This window comes from Rana temporaria, chromosome 5 (genome assembly GCF_905171775.1).
Source record: "Rana temporaria chromosome 5, aRanTem1.1, whole genome shotgun sequence".
NCBI lineage: Eukaryota > Metazoa > Chordata > Amphibia > Anura > Ranidae > Rana > Rana temporaria.
Window position 1 is genome coordinate 168,238,991 of NC_053493.1, and position 17,176 is coordinate 168,256,166.

Here is a 17,176-nt window from a genome sequence, read left to right on the forward strand (position 1 = left end):
CCTGCTTCTCCTGGCGTGGGGGACCTTCCCTAGAGCCCTTACCGTATAATTGTTATAAGGATACAGGATATAGTGAGAAGCTCAATACGGATGGCCCATTCTATAAGGGGTTGAGAGATTTTATAAATGAGATGTAAACTGAGAAAAGAAAGACAATACAGAAAGAGTCATCTCCCCTCTTCTGAGAAGGAGGCTTATTATGCGTGTTTGTACTGCATGCTACACTGTCTATGAAAACTATACACTGTAAAGTCAATGCCATGTTCCTTACTTTGTATAATGAAAAACTTGAATAAAAACCATTGAAAGATAGATCATACCCTGAATTAGAAAAAATCCTAGTCATTCAATATGGAGGGCGGCTGGAAATAAATATCTCTCGAAATTGTTTGATGGTTCAACCATTAATTTTTTTACCAATTGAGGCAGTTCTCTCTAGTACTACACAATAGCTATTACATCTACTTACATGTGAGACATGCCATGAGGATGCAGGGCAGGCGCTCAATCTTGCATTTAGCTGAGTCTGATTTCCTCAACTCGATTCTCACTATTTCAGACAAAAAGGGCATTATCTCCTGTATATATGCATTTTGTTATCTTATATACAGGCCCTAGTTTTGTTACCCTGCAGGGGAAAAATGGGAATCAGATATTTGCCCTATGGATGGGGATAGTTGGACACAAATCCCGGCTGCTGGTCCGTTGGTGTACATATCAGCAGCACAGAAAATGCATTTATTTATCCTCCATCGGGTTTACAGAACTCCTATTTAGCTACATAAGTGGGGTAGGAGGAACACCCCCTTGTGTCCAAAATGTCAACTACACCCAGGCACTCTAATACATCTGCTTTGGAAATGTATGAAATTAGTGAGATACTGGCAGGAAATGGTCAAGATCATTAATAGTATTTATCAGCTAAAGTTACAACTGAACCCGGTCACTTGTTTGCTTGGTGGCCTGGAAGAGGAATTATATTCTTCTGCTACATATATTGCCTTAACTAGATGTTATACCTGAAGGGTTCCACATGTACTGGCACTTTAAGGCTGGCTCCACCCAGCAGTGATGACAAGGGTCAACGGGCATAGTAGCCATCTTAGAGAGACCACCACATGTAGGAAGCAGAGATATGTAATGTCCTGAGATGCATGTTGCAGTGTACAGCCTGTACTGAATAAACATCCATTGTTCCAGACCAGAGTCTTGTGTCCCTCACAACACAGAGGATATAACAGTGGCGACGAGGATGGGATTTACAAAGTGTCTATCAGTCTGAGAGAGGGACAAAGACATTGTGGATTGTCACCTGGATAAAAGCAATCACAGATCCCAGCAGGAAAATGTCATTAATCGGGACATTAAGTGAGTTTGATGGAGAACAGACATCCTGGAGTTCCTGGGTTGAGAGACTGGAACAGTATTTCAGTGCAAATGCTATCCCAGACAACAGGCAAGTAGCAGTGTTTCTGACAGTGGTTGGGGCCAAAACATATGACACTCTGAGGGATCTGCTTTCCCCTGTAAAACCAGCAGCTAAGACATTGGCAGAGCTGCTGACACTGCTAGAGGATCACTTCCAGCCTAAACCATTAGAAATTGCAGAAAGATTTCGCTTCTATCAGAGGCAGCAGCAGACAGGTGAAGAGATTAAAGTTTATGTGCTCGCCCTTCGCAGACTAGCCTCTACCTGTTCTTTTGGGGACTACCTACCTACTGCACTGAGAGATAAGTTTGTCATGGGACTGAATTGTGAGTCAACACAAAAGAGACTGTTAACAGAGAAAGTCTGCCGGTTTAAGGATCAGACCTGTCATAATTGCGGTAGGACCGGCCATCTGAAACGAGTTTGCCGTAGCAAGAAGGTGCGAGATAAACAACCTCTGAACCCCAAGACAAAGTCATATATGGTGGGAAGATATACATCATCATCTGAGTCAGAGGATGAGGCTGTGCTCCACAGGTTAGACATACATCATATGCATTCAGCACCCTCCGCAATGACTGTAGATGTAACCGTTGAGGGAAAGAAACTCAGGATGGATGTAGACACAGGAGCAGCAGTTTCAGTTATCACCCAGAAACAATGAAGACAACTTCAGACCCGAAAAACTGTCCGCCCAACACCAATCAAACTGCAGACATACTCAAAGCAGATACTCCACCCACTGGGTTACGCAAAAGTAAAGGTATTGTACAGGGGTCAGACAAAGAGACTGCCATTATATATCCTAGAAAATGGGGGACCCCCTCTATTTGGGAGAGACTGGATTGCTCACTTTGGTATGCCAGACATCGCCATAAGTCCCTGTAACACTGTTACAATTCCATTAGGAGATAATGAGGGATGTGTGGTGTCCCTGAAGCAGCGGTTCCCAAAGATTTTTGATGACCAGTTGGGGAAAAAAAAGCATGACTGTGTGAGACTCAAGCTGAAACCCAACGCTCAGCCTAAGTTCTTCAAAGCTCGGACAGTACCTTTCGCACTCCGAGCAGGTGTGGAAGCAGAACTAAGTCGGCTGGAGGAACAAGGTGTCATCTCAAAGGTAGAGCACAGTGAGTGGGCATCACCAGTTGTACCGGTAAAGAAAGCGATTGGGGACTTGCGCATTTGTGGCGATTTCCGCATGGCACTGAACTCTCAACTGGAAATAGACCAGTATCCCCTACCCAGAGTAGATGACATTTTTGCCTCTCTTGCAGGAGGTCAAAAGTTCACCAAGCTTGATCTCAAACAAGCATATTTACAGTTTGAGGTCCATCCTTCTTCCCGCAAGTTTCTGACCATCAACACCCACAAGGGACTGTATGAATATAATCGGATGGTGTTTGGGGTAGCCTCTGCCCCAGCCATTTGGCAACGAAAAATGGACGAGATTTTGGCGGACATTCCTTTCACTCAGTGCCTGCTAGATGACATGCTCATTACAGGACGGACCGACCAGGAACACAAGCAGAATGTGGAGCTTGTGTTGGCGAGACTCCAAGAACAGGGTCTGAAAGTGAACTTAGCAAAATGCCAATTCATGGTGCCTAAATTGGAGTTTTGTGGCCACCTTGTGGATGCAGAAGGTATACACGCCACAGAAGCCAAGGTTGATGCTTTAGTCAAAGCTCCAGCCCCAACCAACGTCCAGCAGCTGCGATCATACCTTGGCTTGCTGAACTATTACCACAAATTCCTGCCAGATCTGGCACACACCTTGTTTCCGTTGAACAAGCTTTTGGAGAAACACACTAGACTACTTTATCTAGCTAGAAAACTCTCCTCAGGCGCTTACATCATACCAATGGATACAACAAGTTAATGGTATACTGATTAGAGAGATGAATGCATATGCATAGGACTGCGGATGGCAAATTTACAAAGATTTGGCAGGAGTGGTTAGAGACCCCTAAGGTAGCTCCGCCTCAGTTAGTCCGTAATAGACTACTCCAGATGTAGTAGAATCTTGTAAGATTAATTGGATTGCAGAATGGGGGAGGCAGGTAGACACAACGATAGGACGGTCAGTTAAACCTTATATTTGCAAAGCTTGTTTGAAGGGTGGCACACACTTTATAAGTTAGTTTTTGTTTTATTTACGTTTTATGTACGGTTTTCTAGAATATGACAATAATGAACCTTATTTTGAAGTTGTAGAGTATATACCTAGCTGTGATATACAGATAGGAATAGATTCACAAAGACTTACGACGGGCGTATCAGTAGATACGCCGTCGTAAGTCCGAATCCCCGATGTCGCAACTTTAAGCGTATGCTCAAACTGAGATACGCTTAAATGTTGCTAAGATACGACCGGCGTAAGTCTCCTACGCCGTCGTATCTTAACTGCATTTTTACGCTGGCCGCTAGGGGCGTGTACGCTGATTTACGCCTAGAATATGTAAATCAGCTAGATACGCCTATTCACAAACGTATGCCCGGTTGTCGCAGTAAAGATACGCCATTTACGTAAGGGGTTTTCAGGCGTAAAGATAAACCACCAAAAACATGGCGCAGCCAATGTTAAGTATGGACTTCGGAACCGTGTCGAATTTTTAAAATTTTACGTCGTTTGCATAACTCGTCCGTGAATGGGGCTGCCCGTAATTTACGTTCACGTCAAAAGCCTGACGATTTGCCAACCTCATTTGGAGCATGCGCACTGGGATACGTCCACGGATGGCGCATGCGCCGTTCGTCAAAAACGTCAAATACGTGGGGTCACTAGTATTTTACATAGAACACGCCCCCAACCAGCCTATTTTGAATTAGGTGGGCTTACGCCGGCCCAGTTACACTGCGCCGCCATAAGTTACAGCGCAAGTTCTTTGTGAATACAGGACCTGCTGCTCAAACTTACGGCGGCGTAGTGTATCTGAGATACGCTACGCCGGCCAAAATCTATGTGAATCTACCCCATACTGTATACTGGTTTGATTTCTAAAATGTATAATTACTTTTATTACCGGGGGGGTCTAGTTCTAATCTGGTTGTTTGTACTTTTTTGCAATTTTTTACATAATATAATAAATACATAAAAAAAAAAAACCTTTCTGATAAAAAAAAAAAAACACTGACAGCCACAAAGAAGTAGTGGATGCAAGCCCATAACACACCAGTATGACATGCCTGTTTTAGAGGTACCTATGTCGGTAAACCAAACTAACTACACACAGTAATGTATCTTCAGAAATCACTGCACCAAACCAATAGATTGACACTGTGCTATTTTCTGTTCATATACCTGATGAATGGGCCTAGCATTCTGAAATTTTAAATGACAGGATTTTAAGTTACCACACTGACAACACTGTTGCCTCCTTATGTAAGTACTCTATAAGATAAACATCAATAAACAGGAAGTTTTTAAAAATGCTTTAGAACTGAATTGTTCAGCAGATGAAAATGCACCTTTACCCCTTCACACATAGATTAGTAAAGTAGACTCACTCACCAGACTCCATTGAAAAAGCAAAGGCAGGTAATAAGAGTAATTAGCAGGAGGAATTGGTAATTCTAGTTGCTAAGGGTGATTGACAGTGGCTATTAGACGTTTTATATTACAGCGATTCTGTTTTCTGTGGGGAAGTGAAGGTGGCTTCTGTCATTTTAGGTGGACAGCACTGAGCATTGCATTTAGGTCATTTTATTTTACATAAGTATTTTACAATATGAATGGCAAACAACTTTTTTTTTTTTTTTGTATTTATCTATCTTTCTGTTACTCCCCTGTACTCAGTTGACTTTACTGTACCTGCTCTCTGGGTATGAAAAGATAGTGGTTTCTGCATGAATGAAGCCTGCAAAAAATCAATGCAGGCTCGATTCATAAAAGCATTGTAACTATATTGTTACTATTTAATTCTGTCAAAGGCTCCATCCATGAAACCTGCAAACCCTTGTTGCAAGCTTTATACAGGCATACCCCACTTTTAAGTACACAATGGAGTTTATTTACTATCGCTGAAAAGTGCAAAATCTGGCTAATTTCTGCATAGAAATCAATGAGCTTCCAGATTTTTTTTTACCAAAGCTTAATTGAACAAGCTGGGCTTAGAAGCTTGTTGGTTTCTATGCAGATACTTTTTTTTACAATATTGTTAGTTATTTTGGTAAGTGCTTGTGTGCAAATCAAAGAATTTGAATTTCATTTGTATATAATATCAGCTCAAGGAAGCCTGCATTAGTTATAAAAATTATGAAAAGCTACTCATATTTAACCCCTTATTAACTAGAAGTTAACCCTAATTTTTTTGAATTAACTCTTCTTTCTTTTTGAATACTATTCGTATAAATATTTTTTGTTTGATTATTTTTGTTAATTTGCCATTGTAGCTTCACATTAAAAAAAAATACACAAAATATAAAAAAAAATACAATTTAGCTTGTAAATAACCTCAACAAACTTTTAACTAGAAACATAATTTTTGCGTCTTTACAAGAGTGAATAAAACTTGCATCTTTAAAAGATCAGACTGGGGATTTTCATTTAGATCCCAAGCAAATCGTGGTTATTATAATGTTAATAAAAAACAGATTTGGGGGGGGGGGGGACATCTGTGGGTGGTATACACCACATTACCAAAATAGATGGACCTGTTACCCCATCATTGCCAGTTTCTATTTCATACTGGTATGGGTTCTGTGCTTAATTAACAAAGGGGTCACTGCATTTTCCCATATAGAAAATTGCAGCAGATTTCCACCAGATTGGACCTGACATAACTGCTTGTAACCTGGCAGATAGCTTGCATGCCTTTTTTGCCAATGCAGTGAACACACTTAAATGAGCAGAGCCTGGATATAGGAAGGGAAAGCTAGGGAAAACTTCCCCCGTTATGACTAAATCACGCATTATATAACACACCCATTTTAGATATGTTTTGCCCACTTTTCAGCTTACCATGCTGCATGCACTGCAACTCAGCTTCACCCCGGTTTGGTTTTTCATGTAATAAAAAGCAGCAACCCTAGGGCTAGTGGAAAGCGCATTCTACATTTGGGTGTGCAGGCATAATCCTACAACCTTCAAGCATCTTTGTGGTTCTATACATCTGTAATGGTTGCCTCAGCTGAATGTGAATGGTCGCTTCAGGCAGACATTCATGTTTAGGCCTGTGAGGAAAGGTGTTTTAGAAACCCTGAATTACAAAACAAAACAAAACAAGGGTTTTGAACTTGTAGGGTCACTATTTCTTCTCCCAGTGAGACTCGGTTTCCACTTTGGCATTTTGGTGCTAAAGGACCTTGTCCAAATACTGGTTATCTGCTATCTTTTAATGAAGACTTTTCTATCAGAGAGTCTTGAAGGTGAGTATGAATGGTTTAGAACATGGGTCTTCAAACTATGGCCCTCCAGTTGTTCAGGAACTACAATTCCCATCATGCCTAGTCATGTCTGTGAATGTCAGAGTTTTACAATGCCTCTTGGGATGTGTAGTTCTGCAACAGCTGGAGGGCGGTAGTTTGAGGATCTCTGGTTTAGAATAAACATATCTGTGTATAGGTTCAATTCAATGATTCTTTTCCAATATTCTGGACAGTGGTGGTCCGTCTATAGAGGGCGCTGGAGCGCCACCCCCTCTGGCTCTGCACCGCCACTGAAATAACATACATTCATGCATTGCATGAATGTATGTTATTGTTGCCAGCTGCCGCTGGTCTATTCAGGTAGCCGGACCTTGAGCGCCGACTACCTGAATAACGGCAGCTGGTTGGCTCTGCGGAAGTGCCTATAAGAGCCTAGGCTTTCCGAGTACAGCCCTCGTCTCCCGGATGCTTATCCTCGGAACGTACGGGGAGTGTAAGACTGACGGCTGTCTCAGCCAATCAGGTTCACCGATTCTGGTTATCGGTAACCTGATTGGCTGAAGCGTCACCAAGGCGGGAGAAGACATCGAGGGACGTGGAAGGAGAAAGGTAAGTGCATTTTACAGGGCACAGCGGCGACAATGGGCACAGAGGCGACAAAGGGCACATTGGCATCAATAGGCACAGTGGCGACAAAGGGCACAGTGGCATCAATGGGCACAGTGGTGACAAAAGGCACAGTGGCAACAATTAAAGGGCACAGTGAGATGCACAGTGGCAACAATGGGCACAGTGGTGACAATTAAAGGGCACAGTGGTGACAATTGGCACAGTGGCGACAATTGAGGGGCACAGTGGCTGCGTTTGATGGCATGGCACAGTGGTGACAATTGATGGCACAGTGGCTGTGTTTGATGGCATGGCACAGTGACTGCGTTTAATGGCATGGCACAGTGGCTGTGTTTGATGGCATGTCACAGTGACTGCGTTTGATGGCATGGCACAGTGGTGCAAATTGATGGCATAGTGGCTGTGTTTGATGGCATGGCACAGTGGTGACAATTGATGGCACAGTGGCTGCGTTTGATGGCATGGCACAGTGACTGCATTTGTCATGGCACAGTGGTGCGAATTTATGGCATAGTGACTGCATTTGATGGCATGGCACAGTGGTGATAATTGATGGCACAGTGGCTGCATTTGATGGCATGGCACAGTGGTGACAATTGATGGCACAGTGGCTGCGTTTGATGGCATAGCACAGTGGTGAAAATTGATGGCACAGTGGCTGCGTTTGATGGCATGGCACAGTGACTGCATTTTATGGCATGGCACAGTGGTGACAATTGATGGCACAGTGGCTGCGTTTGATGGCATGGCACAGAGGTGACAATTGATGGCACAGTGAGGCTGCAATTTTTTTCTTTTTTTTTTGTTTGCGCCCCCCCAAAAATGTTGAGCACCAGCCGCCACTGATTCTGGAGTACTGCAAAACATTATCTTTTTAATCATGGCACTGTTAGAAAGCATATTTTACACAAATGTATCCTAATACAGACATGGATTATAAAGGATTTTTTACAATCTGCTAAATCTTACCTTGAAGAAGCCTTTACATCCCTCACATGTCCTAACTCCATAGTGTTGACAGGCTGCATTATCTCCACATACTGCGCATGATCCCTCCCCAGTTGAGGAGCTTCTGCTGGGTGGTGATGGAATACTGCCCTCACCTACCATGTTAATAGCTTGGCAAGTTGCGAGAGGAGAAAAGACAAGATTTGACACCTTTGCCATGGGTAAATTAAATGACAAGGACTCCACTGATATTTGTGTTGAGTCTCCTGGAAGACCTGCTGACATGTTATGAGAAGATTCATAGCACACCTGAGGGTTATACAGTGGAGTATGAGAAGGAGAATTCTTAAAGCGGAAAATTGGAAAACGTGGAGAAAGAGTTCTATGTGAAGTCTCCATCAAGTTACTAGGAGTCATGCAAGAATGAGTACCTGGCAAGGCATGCGTGTCTTCCCACTGTGGCGATTTGTGAGTAGAATAGCCTGGTGTAGTTGGAGTTGATGGTGGAGATGTTTTAAAATACACTGATGTGCTTGGCAAAGCATCTTCTGTTTGCTGTGTAGCTGAACCTTGGTAACTGGATAAACTGGGATTTTCCATTTTTATCAGTGGCCTCTGTCCGGATGCTTGTATTTGGTACAAGCACGAAGGTTTACATTCATAGCTTCCAGAATACCCCTCAATAAAAGTACTAAAGCTTGGCAAGGATGTAGTTGCAGAAGCAGTAATCTCTGTACTCCTTAGTTCCATGTTACATTTTGTACTTGCAGAATTCATCATTTCTGAACTGAAATCAGAGGCATGACCACAGACCTGGGTAATGTAAGTGGAACCAGGTGGAGTGGGATTATACTGTATGCAGGGCATATCTGTAAATAAAATAAATATAACAAAATTCTAAAAGCTAGTAATGTAAAAATGTAAAATGTATTAAATACTTCGGAAAAGCAGATTGTTGTTACATAGAGAGAAAATGATTTACTTTGATACTAGGACAATGTCAACATCTTAAAGAGAATACAAAAAATGTGCGTAGATAATTTATTTAATGATTTTAGTGTTTCTTATTTCTGTTAATTAAATATTAAATATTGCTTTTGAATACTTCCTATTTACTATGTGGATTCACCAGGTTGCTGTTCAGCTTTATTAAGAAAAGATACACAATAGTATGGTTACAAAAGGGACATAACCCCTCCTCGTCCCTTGCTCATATGACTCCAAATTGAGCGTCTCTTTCTAATAACATGGCGCTCCTTTAGGCTCCTTTCACACAGGGTTTGTCCGTTTTGACGGACTTCGCTTGTTTAGCAGGGATCGATCCTTTGATCTCCGATGAGCAGGAGGATGTCAGGTCTGTCTCCGCTCACTATGCAGAGACGGACCTGTCAGAGTCCCACTCTCCTCTATGGGAGATATGATGAAAACAGATCCACCTGTCCGTTTTCATCCGATTCCATCTGATTCGACCTGCCAGAGAGATGGAAAATAGGGTCGCTCCACAGAGGTAAATAGAGCCTCCGATCAGGTCCACCTGAAAATTGGACAGGCGGACCTGATCGGACAGTAAGGGGCCTTACCATTTTAAATGTAGATTAAGATTATGAACAGGTAGTGAAAAGGTGACACAAAAGTTACATTGTAACATTAAATGCTAATAAATTTCCCTTTAAATTGTTGTCCTGCTAATTAATAAAATGGTTATGAATGGTTATTGAATTATGGTTATGAATGGTTATTAACAATGGGTTAAAGAAACAAAGAACTGCTGCCCCTACTGATACAATCACCTAGGTTAAAACCACAGTTTTTTGGATAAAACTAAAATGTTTTTAAAGTGGTATTATGCCATGGGCACTTTCTTCTTCCATACATGAGAGACACGCTGGATTGGATTTGAAATAAACACACCGAGAATCCATTGAATGCTGCACAGTGGCATATACTGTGATCACGCAATATCCGGTGAGTGAATTTCCAATAGGGGCACTACAAAGAGCACCAGCACCACTAAAAGCAAGAGCACATGAAAAGTCACCTTTTTTGAAGAGCACCAGTCATGGGAGCTGCGGTGGCTCAATGCGATTGGCACTCCTCTGACAAGCCATTCACCTCTGCAGCTAGGGGTTCGGATCCCGGTCTCAGCTACATGTGAATTGAGTTTGGTGGTCTCAGCCCAGCTCCCGGTGGGTGTGCTATGCGAGGTAAGCCTGCGCTTAGTACGCCCACCCCCCTCCCACAAAAACCACCACACTCACATGCACTCGAAATTGGGTTAACATGCACGCACTTTGACCACACGGTCTCTAAAAAAAGAGAGGTGAAGGACTAACGGGGCTGGTTGAGTGGGCTAGATCCTCTCACTCCATTATAGGGAGTCCCTCTGCCCCGTTGGGCTTCAAAGCGGAGCAGGTAGGGCGGGCTGTGTGGGAGGACCCCCTCACACACCTGCCATTGCCACCCGGGGCATGGAGAAAGGATGCCTGCCTACTCCCAACACTTTAGTTCTCAGAAATATATTAGTAATTTATTAAACACTTTGGTGCTCAGAAAACGGAAAATTGTTATTCTTACCTTCGGTAATTTTCCTTTCCTGGCCTGTCCTCACGTCAGCACATCATGGGTTAATCCCCTCCTCCGGTCCACCAGTACCACCTTCTTTTAGCTAATAAGTAGGGGGCCCCTCCTCCCAGTCCTTGTTCCACTAATTTGGCGGACGACAGACTATAGGGAGGGAAAGGCTGTGCTGACGTGAGGACAGGCCAGGAAAGGAAAATTACCGAAGGTAAGAATAACAATTTTCCGTTTTCCTGGCCAGTCCTCCCGTCAGCACATCATGGGATTTAATTTAACACCCTAGGGCGGGAAAATGTATATAAGACTCGGACGACAACTATAAATGCTGCTTAAGTGAATCTTTCTTTATTTTGCCTGCAAAGGTGCCGATACCACGGCATTTCCGAAACTAGACGCCTTAGATGACGTCACGTCTAGATTTCTAATGCTTTGCGAAGGTCTTGCAGGAACTCCAACTGGCCGTCTTGCATATTTCCTCAACTGGTATTTTGGCAAATGCTGCCCAGGAGGCTGCCACCCCTCTGGTAGAGTGAGCTCTAGTTGCCTGAGGAGGCGTCAGCCCTTGTTTCTCGTACGTGAGCTTTCTTACTTTGGTGATCCAGGTTGAGATTATTCTTGTTGAAACGGCTTGTCCTCTTTTAGGCCCAGATGGTAAGATGAAAAGGGAATCCATTTTGCGCACTTGTTGAGAACTGTGCAGGTAAATTGAGAAAAGGTTGATCATGTCTAGAGGTCTGAGGTCCAGTTTTTCTTCCTGCCTAGGAGGTAATGTAAAGCTAGGTAGCACTGCCTCCCAGTTAAGGTGAAATTTTTGAAACTACCTTGGGCGTTGCTATTGGTGAAGGCCTCAGAATTACTTTGTCTGGAAGGATGATACAGTACGGTTCCTTACTGGACAGGGCCGCTAGCTCGGATACCCTTCTTGCCGATGTTACGGCGGTGATAAAAAAAACAGTTTAAGTGTTAGGAACCAGAATGGACAAGATTCTGCCGGTACAAAAGGATGCAGAAGTAGTGCTCTTAGCACTGTGTCTAAGTCCCAGGCCGGAAATAGAGACTTCCTTGGAGGATTAATTTTCATGGTCGCTTTTAAGAATTGTTTTACCAGTGGTTCGTCTGCCCACCTGTATCCTGTAAAACACGACAAAGCTGAAATTTGTACCTTCAATGTACTATAGGCTAAGCCTTTGTTTAGAGCAGATTGCAAAAAGTCCAATACTTGTGCCACATTCGGATCCACCGAAGCGAAATTTTTCTGTAACGCAAAAGTTGTAAACTTTGCCCAAATCCTGTTGTAGGTGACATTGGTCGAGGCCTTTCTAGACTTTAACAGTGTTGAGATTACTTCCTTTGAAATGCCTTGTGCCTGGAGTCTGGTTGATTCAGCAGCCAGGCCGTCAGTTTGCAACCTGTTCGGGTTGGGGTGAACACATTGGCACTGCCATAGGAGATCTCTCTTTAGCGGCAGACGTCTTGGGGGAGCCGACGCCATGTGTAGGAGTAGAGGGAACCATGGCCTCTGCGGCCAAAAGGGTAGAATTATTATTGTATGAACCTTTTCCCTCGCAATCTTTAACAAAGTCCTCATTACTAGCGGCACCGGCGGAAAGATGTAAACTAGGGGAAAATCCCATGGAATGGAGAAGGCATCTTGGGTCAAGGCTTTGTTGCAACGGAACCTGGACACAAATTGGGGTGTCTTTGTATTGACTCGGGTCGCCATTAGATCCACTGAGGGTGTCCCCCACTCGGAAAAGATTGGTTTTAGGAACTTCTTGTTCAAGGCCCATTCGTTCTTGTCGGGGAACTCCCGACTCAGATGATCCACGATGGAATTCTGGCTGCCCGGAATGTAGGCTGCTGTTAGGGCTTCCAGATGTGCTTCGGCCCACACAAATATTTTGGTTGCCACCTGCAGAAGTGGCAAGCTCTTGGTTCCGCCCTGTCTGGCTATATATGCTACTGCTGTCTTGTTGTCTAACATTAGTTTAACTCGAGCTCCCTGTACCAGTTTCTCGAAGGCCTGCAGGGCCATGTATGCTGCTTGCAGCTCCAAAAGGTTGGAGTGTCGGGATTCCGTCTTGCTCCAAACTCCTTGCACCTGCCTGCCGAGGCAGTGAGCACCCCAGCCCCGGAGACCGGCACCCGAAGTTATCGGAACCCAGTCCCCGGGGCTGAGGGGCATGCCCCGCGACAGGTTCTCTGATGACTTCCACCAAGCTAGGTTCTGTCGAATCCGGCTTGGTATGAGAATCCTCTGGTGAAGAGAGGTACCGTCCTATTGGTTCAGGAAGGTTGCCTGGAAGGCTCTTGTGTGGAATCTTGCCCAAGGAATGGTTGGGCTTGCTGCAGTAAACATCCCGAGTAGGGTCATACAATCTCTTGCCGTTAGCGATGTTGACTTCATCACGCTGCTGACGCAGGCTACCAATTCTGCCTTCTTTCGTTCGGGTAGGAGGACAAGGTCTCTGTTTGTATTGAAAAACAGTCCCAGATATTCCATCTGTTGTGAGGGAATCAATTGGCTCTTTTGCCTGTTGATGATCCGGACAAATTTTGATAGGATTTCTAGAACCATGTCGCGTTGAGACGCCAGTTCTCCGCTCGAATGTGCTACTACCAGGATGTCGTCTAGGTAGTGAAATATTTTTATGCCTTTCAGGCGAATGATGGCAACAACGGCTTGTAGGATTTTGGAAAACACTCGCGGAGCTGTGCTGATGCCGAACGGCAGACACCTGAACTGGAAGTGATCTTCCCCTACCAAGAATCTTAGATATCTTTGGTGGCTCTCATTGATTGGGACGTGCAAATATGCATCCGTTAGATCGACTGATATCAACCAGTCTCCTGGTTGCAACACAGAGATGATTGTAAATACAGACTCCATCTTGAACGTCTTGGGTTCTATAAAGTGGTTTAGAATTCTCAGGTCCAGAACTGGTCTGAGATCCCCCGATGGTTTGGGAACTAGAAAGATTGGAGAGTATACCCCTTTTCCTTGTTGGGATAGGGGCACCGGCGAAATTGCCTTCTTTTGCTGTAAGCCGTCTAAATATTCTTGTAAGCAGTTCCGTTTCCTCTGATCTGTCGGTTATTTTGTGTGGACCACCGTATTGGGTGGTTTCTTCTGAAAGGATATTTTGGAACCGTATCTGACCGTCTTGCGGACCCACTGGTCCTTGACCTCTTCCGCCCATACTTCCCTGAAGGACATTAACCTGGCGCCCACCTGGGGGGGGGGGGATGGGCGGTTAACCCGTCAAAAAGATTTTTCAGGTTTTTTCGCGGTCTGTGCCGCTCTAGACTTTACCTTCTGCAGAAAAGAATCTTGTGGATTTTTCCAGTAGGGCCTTGTATATTCCCGTCCTGGCCTGTATGACCTGGCGTCATACGCCTTTTTGTAGTCTGGTTGGGCTGGCCGGGTGGCCTGCTGTGTCTTCCTAGGTCTCTGTGGCATTAGACCCGACTTTCCCCCTGTAGCTCGACTAATAGCTTCTTCTAGGGTCTTTCCGAACAGCACCTTGCCATTAAACGGAATATTGCAGAGACTCAGTTTTGAGGTGCTGTCTGCTCCCCAATGTCGCAACCAGAGGGCCCTCTTTGCCGTCACTTCAAAAGCCATGATTTTTGCGAGTAACTTTGTCAGGTCCATAGAGGCTTCCGCTATGAAATCGGCAGCAAGATCAAATTCCTCCATTGTCTGTATGATTGATTCTGACCCTATATCTGCTTTTAGGGCTGCTTGGGTTCTCGTGGTCCAGACCTTGAGTTCTCTGGAGACTGAGGTTAGGGCAATAGCCGGGCGGCACGCTGCACCTGCAGCTGAGAAGACCTTTTTTAGGTCTGTGTCTGCACGTCTGTCCATTGGGTCTTGCAATGGCAATGCGACCTGTCGGGCCAGGCGCTGTAAGGCCACATCTATGCCCAATGGGGAGTCCCAAAGGTCTGCTTCTGGTGGAGGCCCCAGCGAGATCTGAACTTGCGACCCCTGGTTTACAAGACCAGTGCTCTAACCCCTGAGCTATGGAGCCCCCAGTCAATGGTGTCTCTCACGGCTGTGACAAATGATTCAATATATTGAAAATCAAATAAATATTCTGAGGGCTCTTCAGAGTCCGATGAGCCTAGTGATAGCGTCTCCCGGGCAGGTGATTCATCGCCCACTGATTGATTGGCGCTACTAACTTAACTCAATCACACAATGTGCCTCTAGTTTCACTTTCGGTTTTAAAGGTACATACATGAAGTTCCGGGTGAGAGGTGAGTCGGGAAGAATCACAGAACAAAAACAAACAAATCCAGGGCAGTGTTTTGTTTTTAAAATGAATCTGAGTTCTGAGGAGTTTTAGACACACAGTAATGACAGCTTAGACCATCATGAAAAGCTCCCAGCACCATGGTTATAAGGAAACAGGCAACCAGGAAGTGTGGAGATCACAGCAGAATTACAGCTACTTCAAAGCAAAAATGAACAATGAGGACATGAAAGCATAGTGCAGCGCTGACACAATCTCACACAATCCTCCTCAGCTGGAGGCTTACCTAGTGCTTCCTTTCCCAGACAGTGGCAGACCACACTGAGCATCCTGTCCTGGAGAGTCTTTTAAAGCTGATTTGGGCACGCCCCGGGCCCCCCCCCCCCCCTGTGAGGTCACCGCCGACTAACATAAAGTGGAGGAAGGAAGGGCGGCGCGCTCCTACGGAGCTCAGATCTGAGTAAGGAGAAGGAGCCAGCATGTCCTAGCAGAGGACAGGAGACACACCACAGCCTCTATGATCACAGTAAGCTTCCTATAAGCTAAAAACGCCCGCAGCTCATGCACCTGAGCGTCCAGTGTCATAAAGGGGCATACCTTTATTACTTCTGGACCTTCCAACCCGAGGAGAGGCTGAACCTGGGTGGGGGTGGTTCGGCAGGGGGGTTTTCTTTCTTCCTCTTCATTCGTAGCTTGATTGTCTGGAAGAGTCTTAGGTGGTCTGATCGTCCGACCAAAAAAAAAGGAACAAGGACTGGGAGGAGGGGCCCCCTACTTATTAGCTAAAAGAAGGTGGTACTGGTGGACCGGAGGAGGGGATTAACCCATGATGTGCTGACGGGAGGACTGGCCAGGAAATAGATTTGTAGTGTTAACCACTCAAACCACCCATGTCAGCATCATTCAATGGAATTTTCATAAATGTTATATGAAAAATGCTGTAAGTGGAAAAAGAATCTTGCTTATGCAATGGTTGTAATATTGTAGCAGTTACGTCAGCCTAAGACCCCCTTCACACTGAGGCGCTTTGCAGGCACTATAACGCTAAAAATAGTGCCTGCAAAGCGTCCTGAAAGAGCGCTAGCAGGACGGTAAAAAAGTCCTGCTAGCAGCATCTTTGAGGCACTGTATGAGCGGTGAAAAAAACGCTCCTAAAGCGACCCTGCCCATTGAAATCAATGGGCAGCGCTGCCGAACCGCTGGCACACCAGACATATGATTGCACAATTGCACTGTGCAAACGCCCAGTCCCGCAGTCATCGGAACCCTGAGGCAGGGATAGGAACGCCCAGTCCCGGAGTCATCAGAACGTGGAAGCCCTGGACCAAATCAGAATATAAAGGTATGTACGGAGAAAAAAATAAAAGAGCTGCCAAAAGTAAATGTCCTTAGTATGCTTAGTCTAATGTTAAAAATTAGTTTTTAGGGTGAACCTCCACTTTAAGAAAAAAAAACTTCTGCCTTTAGAACCACTTTAAAGGGTAGCCCCACTTTTGTTGAGAAAAAAACATTCCCCTCTGGGTAATCCATGTACAGTGCAAGTATTATAAAAAACTTTGTTGCAGATTCCTACCTTTTGTTATTCTAAAGAAATACATGTGTGTTTTTCTGTGCCTCTGTTCTGAGTAGGTCTAATGGGAGTGCTTTCATAATTAACTGTCAGGTGTGGAGCTACAGGGCACTAATGAGGAAATCTGCTGGGCCTGCATCCCTTTAGATGGGTTTCTATTGAAAGTATCTCTCCAAAAATGAATTTTTTGTTGCAGGAGATGCCTGAAATCTGACTTGTATCTGAGGCTGGGTTCACACTACTACACTACTTTCATCCTACTTTGCTCTGTGTTCAATGTTTCCCTATGAGAGCGTCTTGTAGCGTCCTACACAAGTCGGTCCGACTTTGAAAATGCTCCCTGTACTACTTTTGGTCCTACATTGATTCTACTTCAGGCCCATTGAATATCAT

General features: G+C 44.6%; 1 protein-coding gene and 1 non-coding gene across 2 annotated transcripts in view; both read right to left on the bottom strand.

Moving 5' to 3' along the window:
* Window positions 1-17,176, bottom strand: part of NR4A3 (nuclear receptor subfamily 4 group A member 3) — a 109,696-nt gene that overhangs the window by 67,937 nt on the left and 24,583 nt on the right. Inside the window, exon 4 of the mRNA XM_040353346.1 lies at window positions 8,399-9,246. Coding sequence (XP_040209280.1) covers window positions 8,399-9,246 — 848 coding nt within the window. The remainder of the gene's footprint in view (window positions 1-8,398; window positions 9,247-17,176) is intronic.
* TRNAT-UGU lies at window positions 14,916-14,988 on the bottom strand. Its single transcript has one exon. It is a non-coding gene; the product is annotated as a tRNA-Thr (tRNA).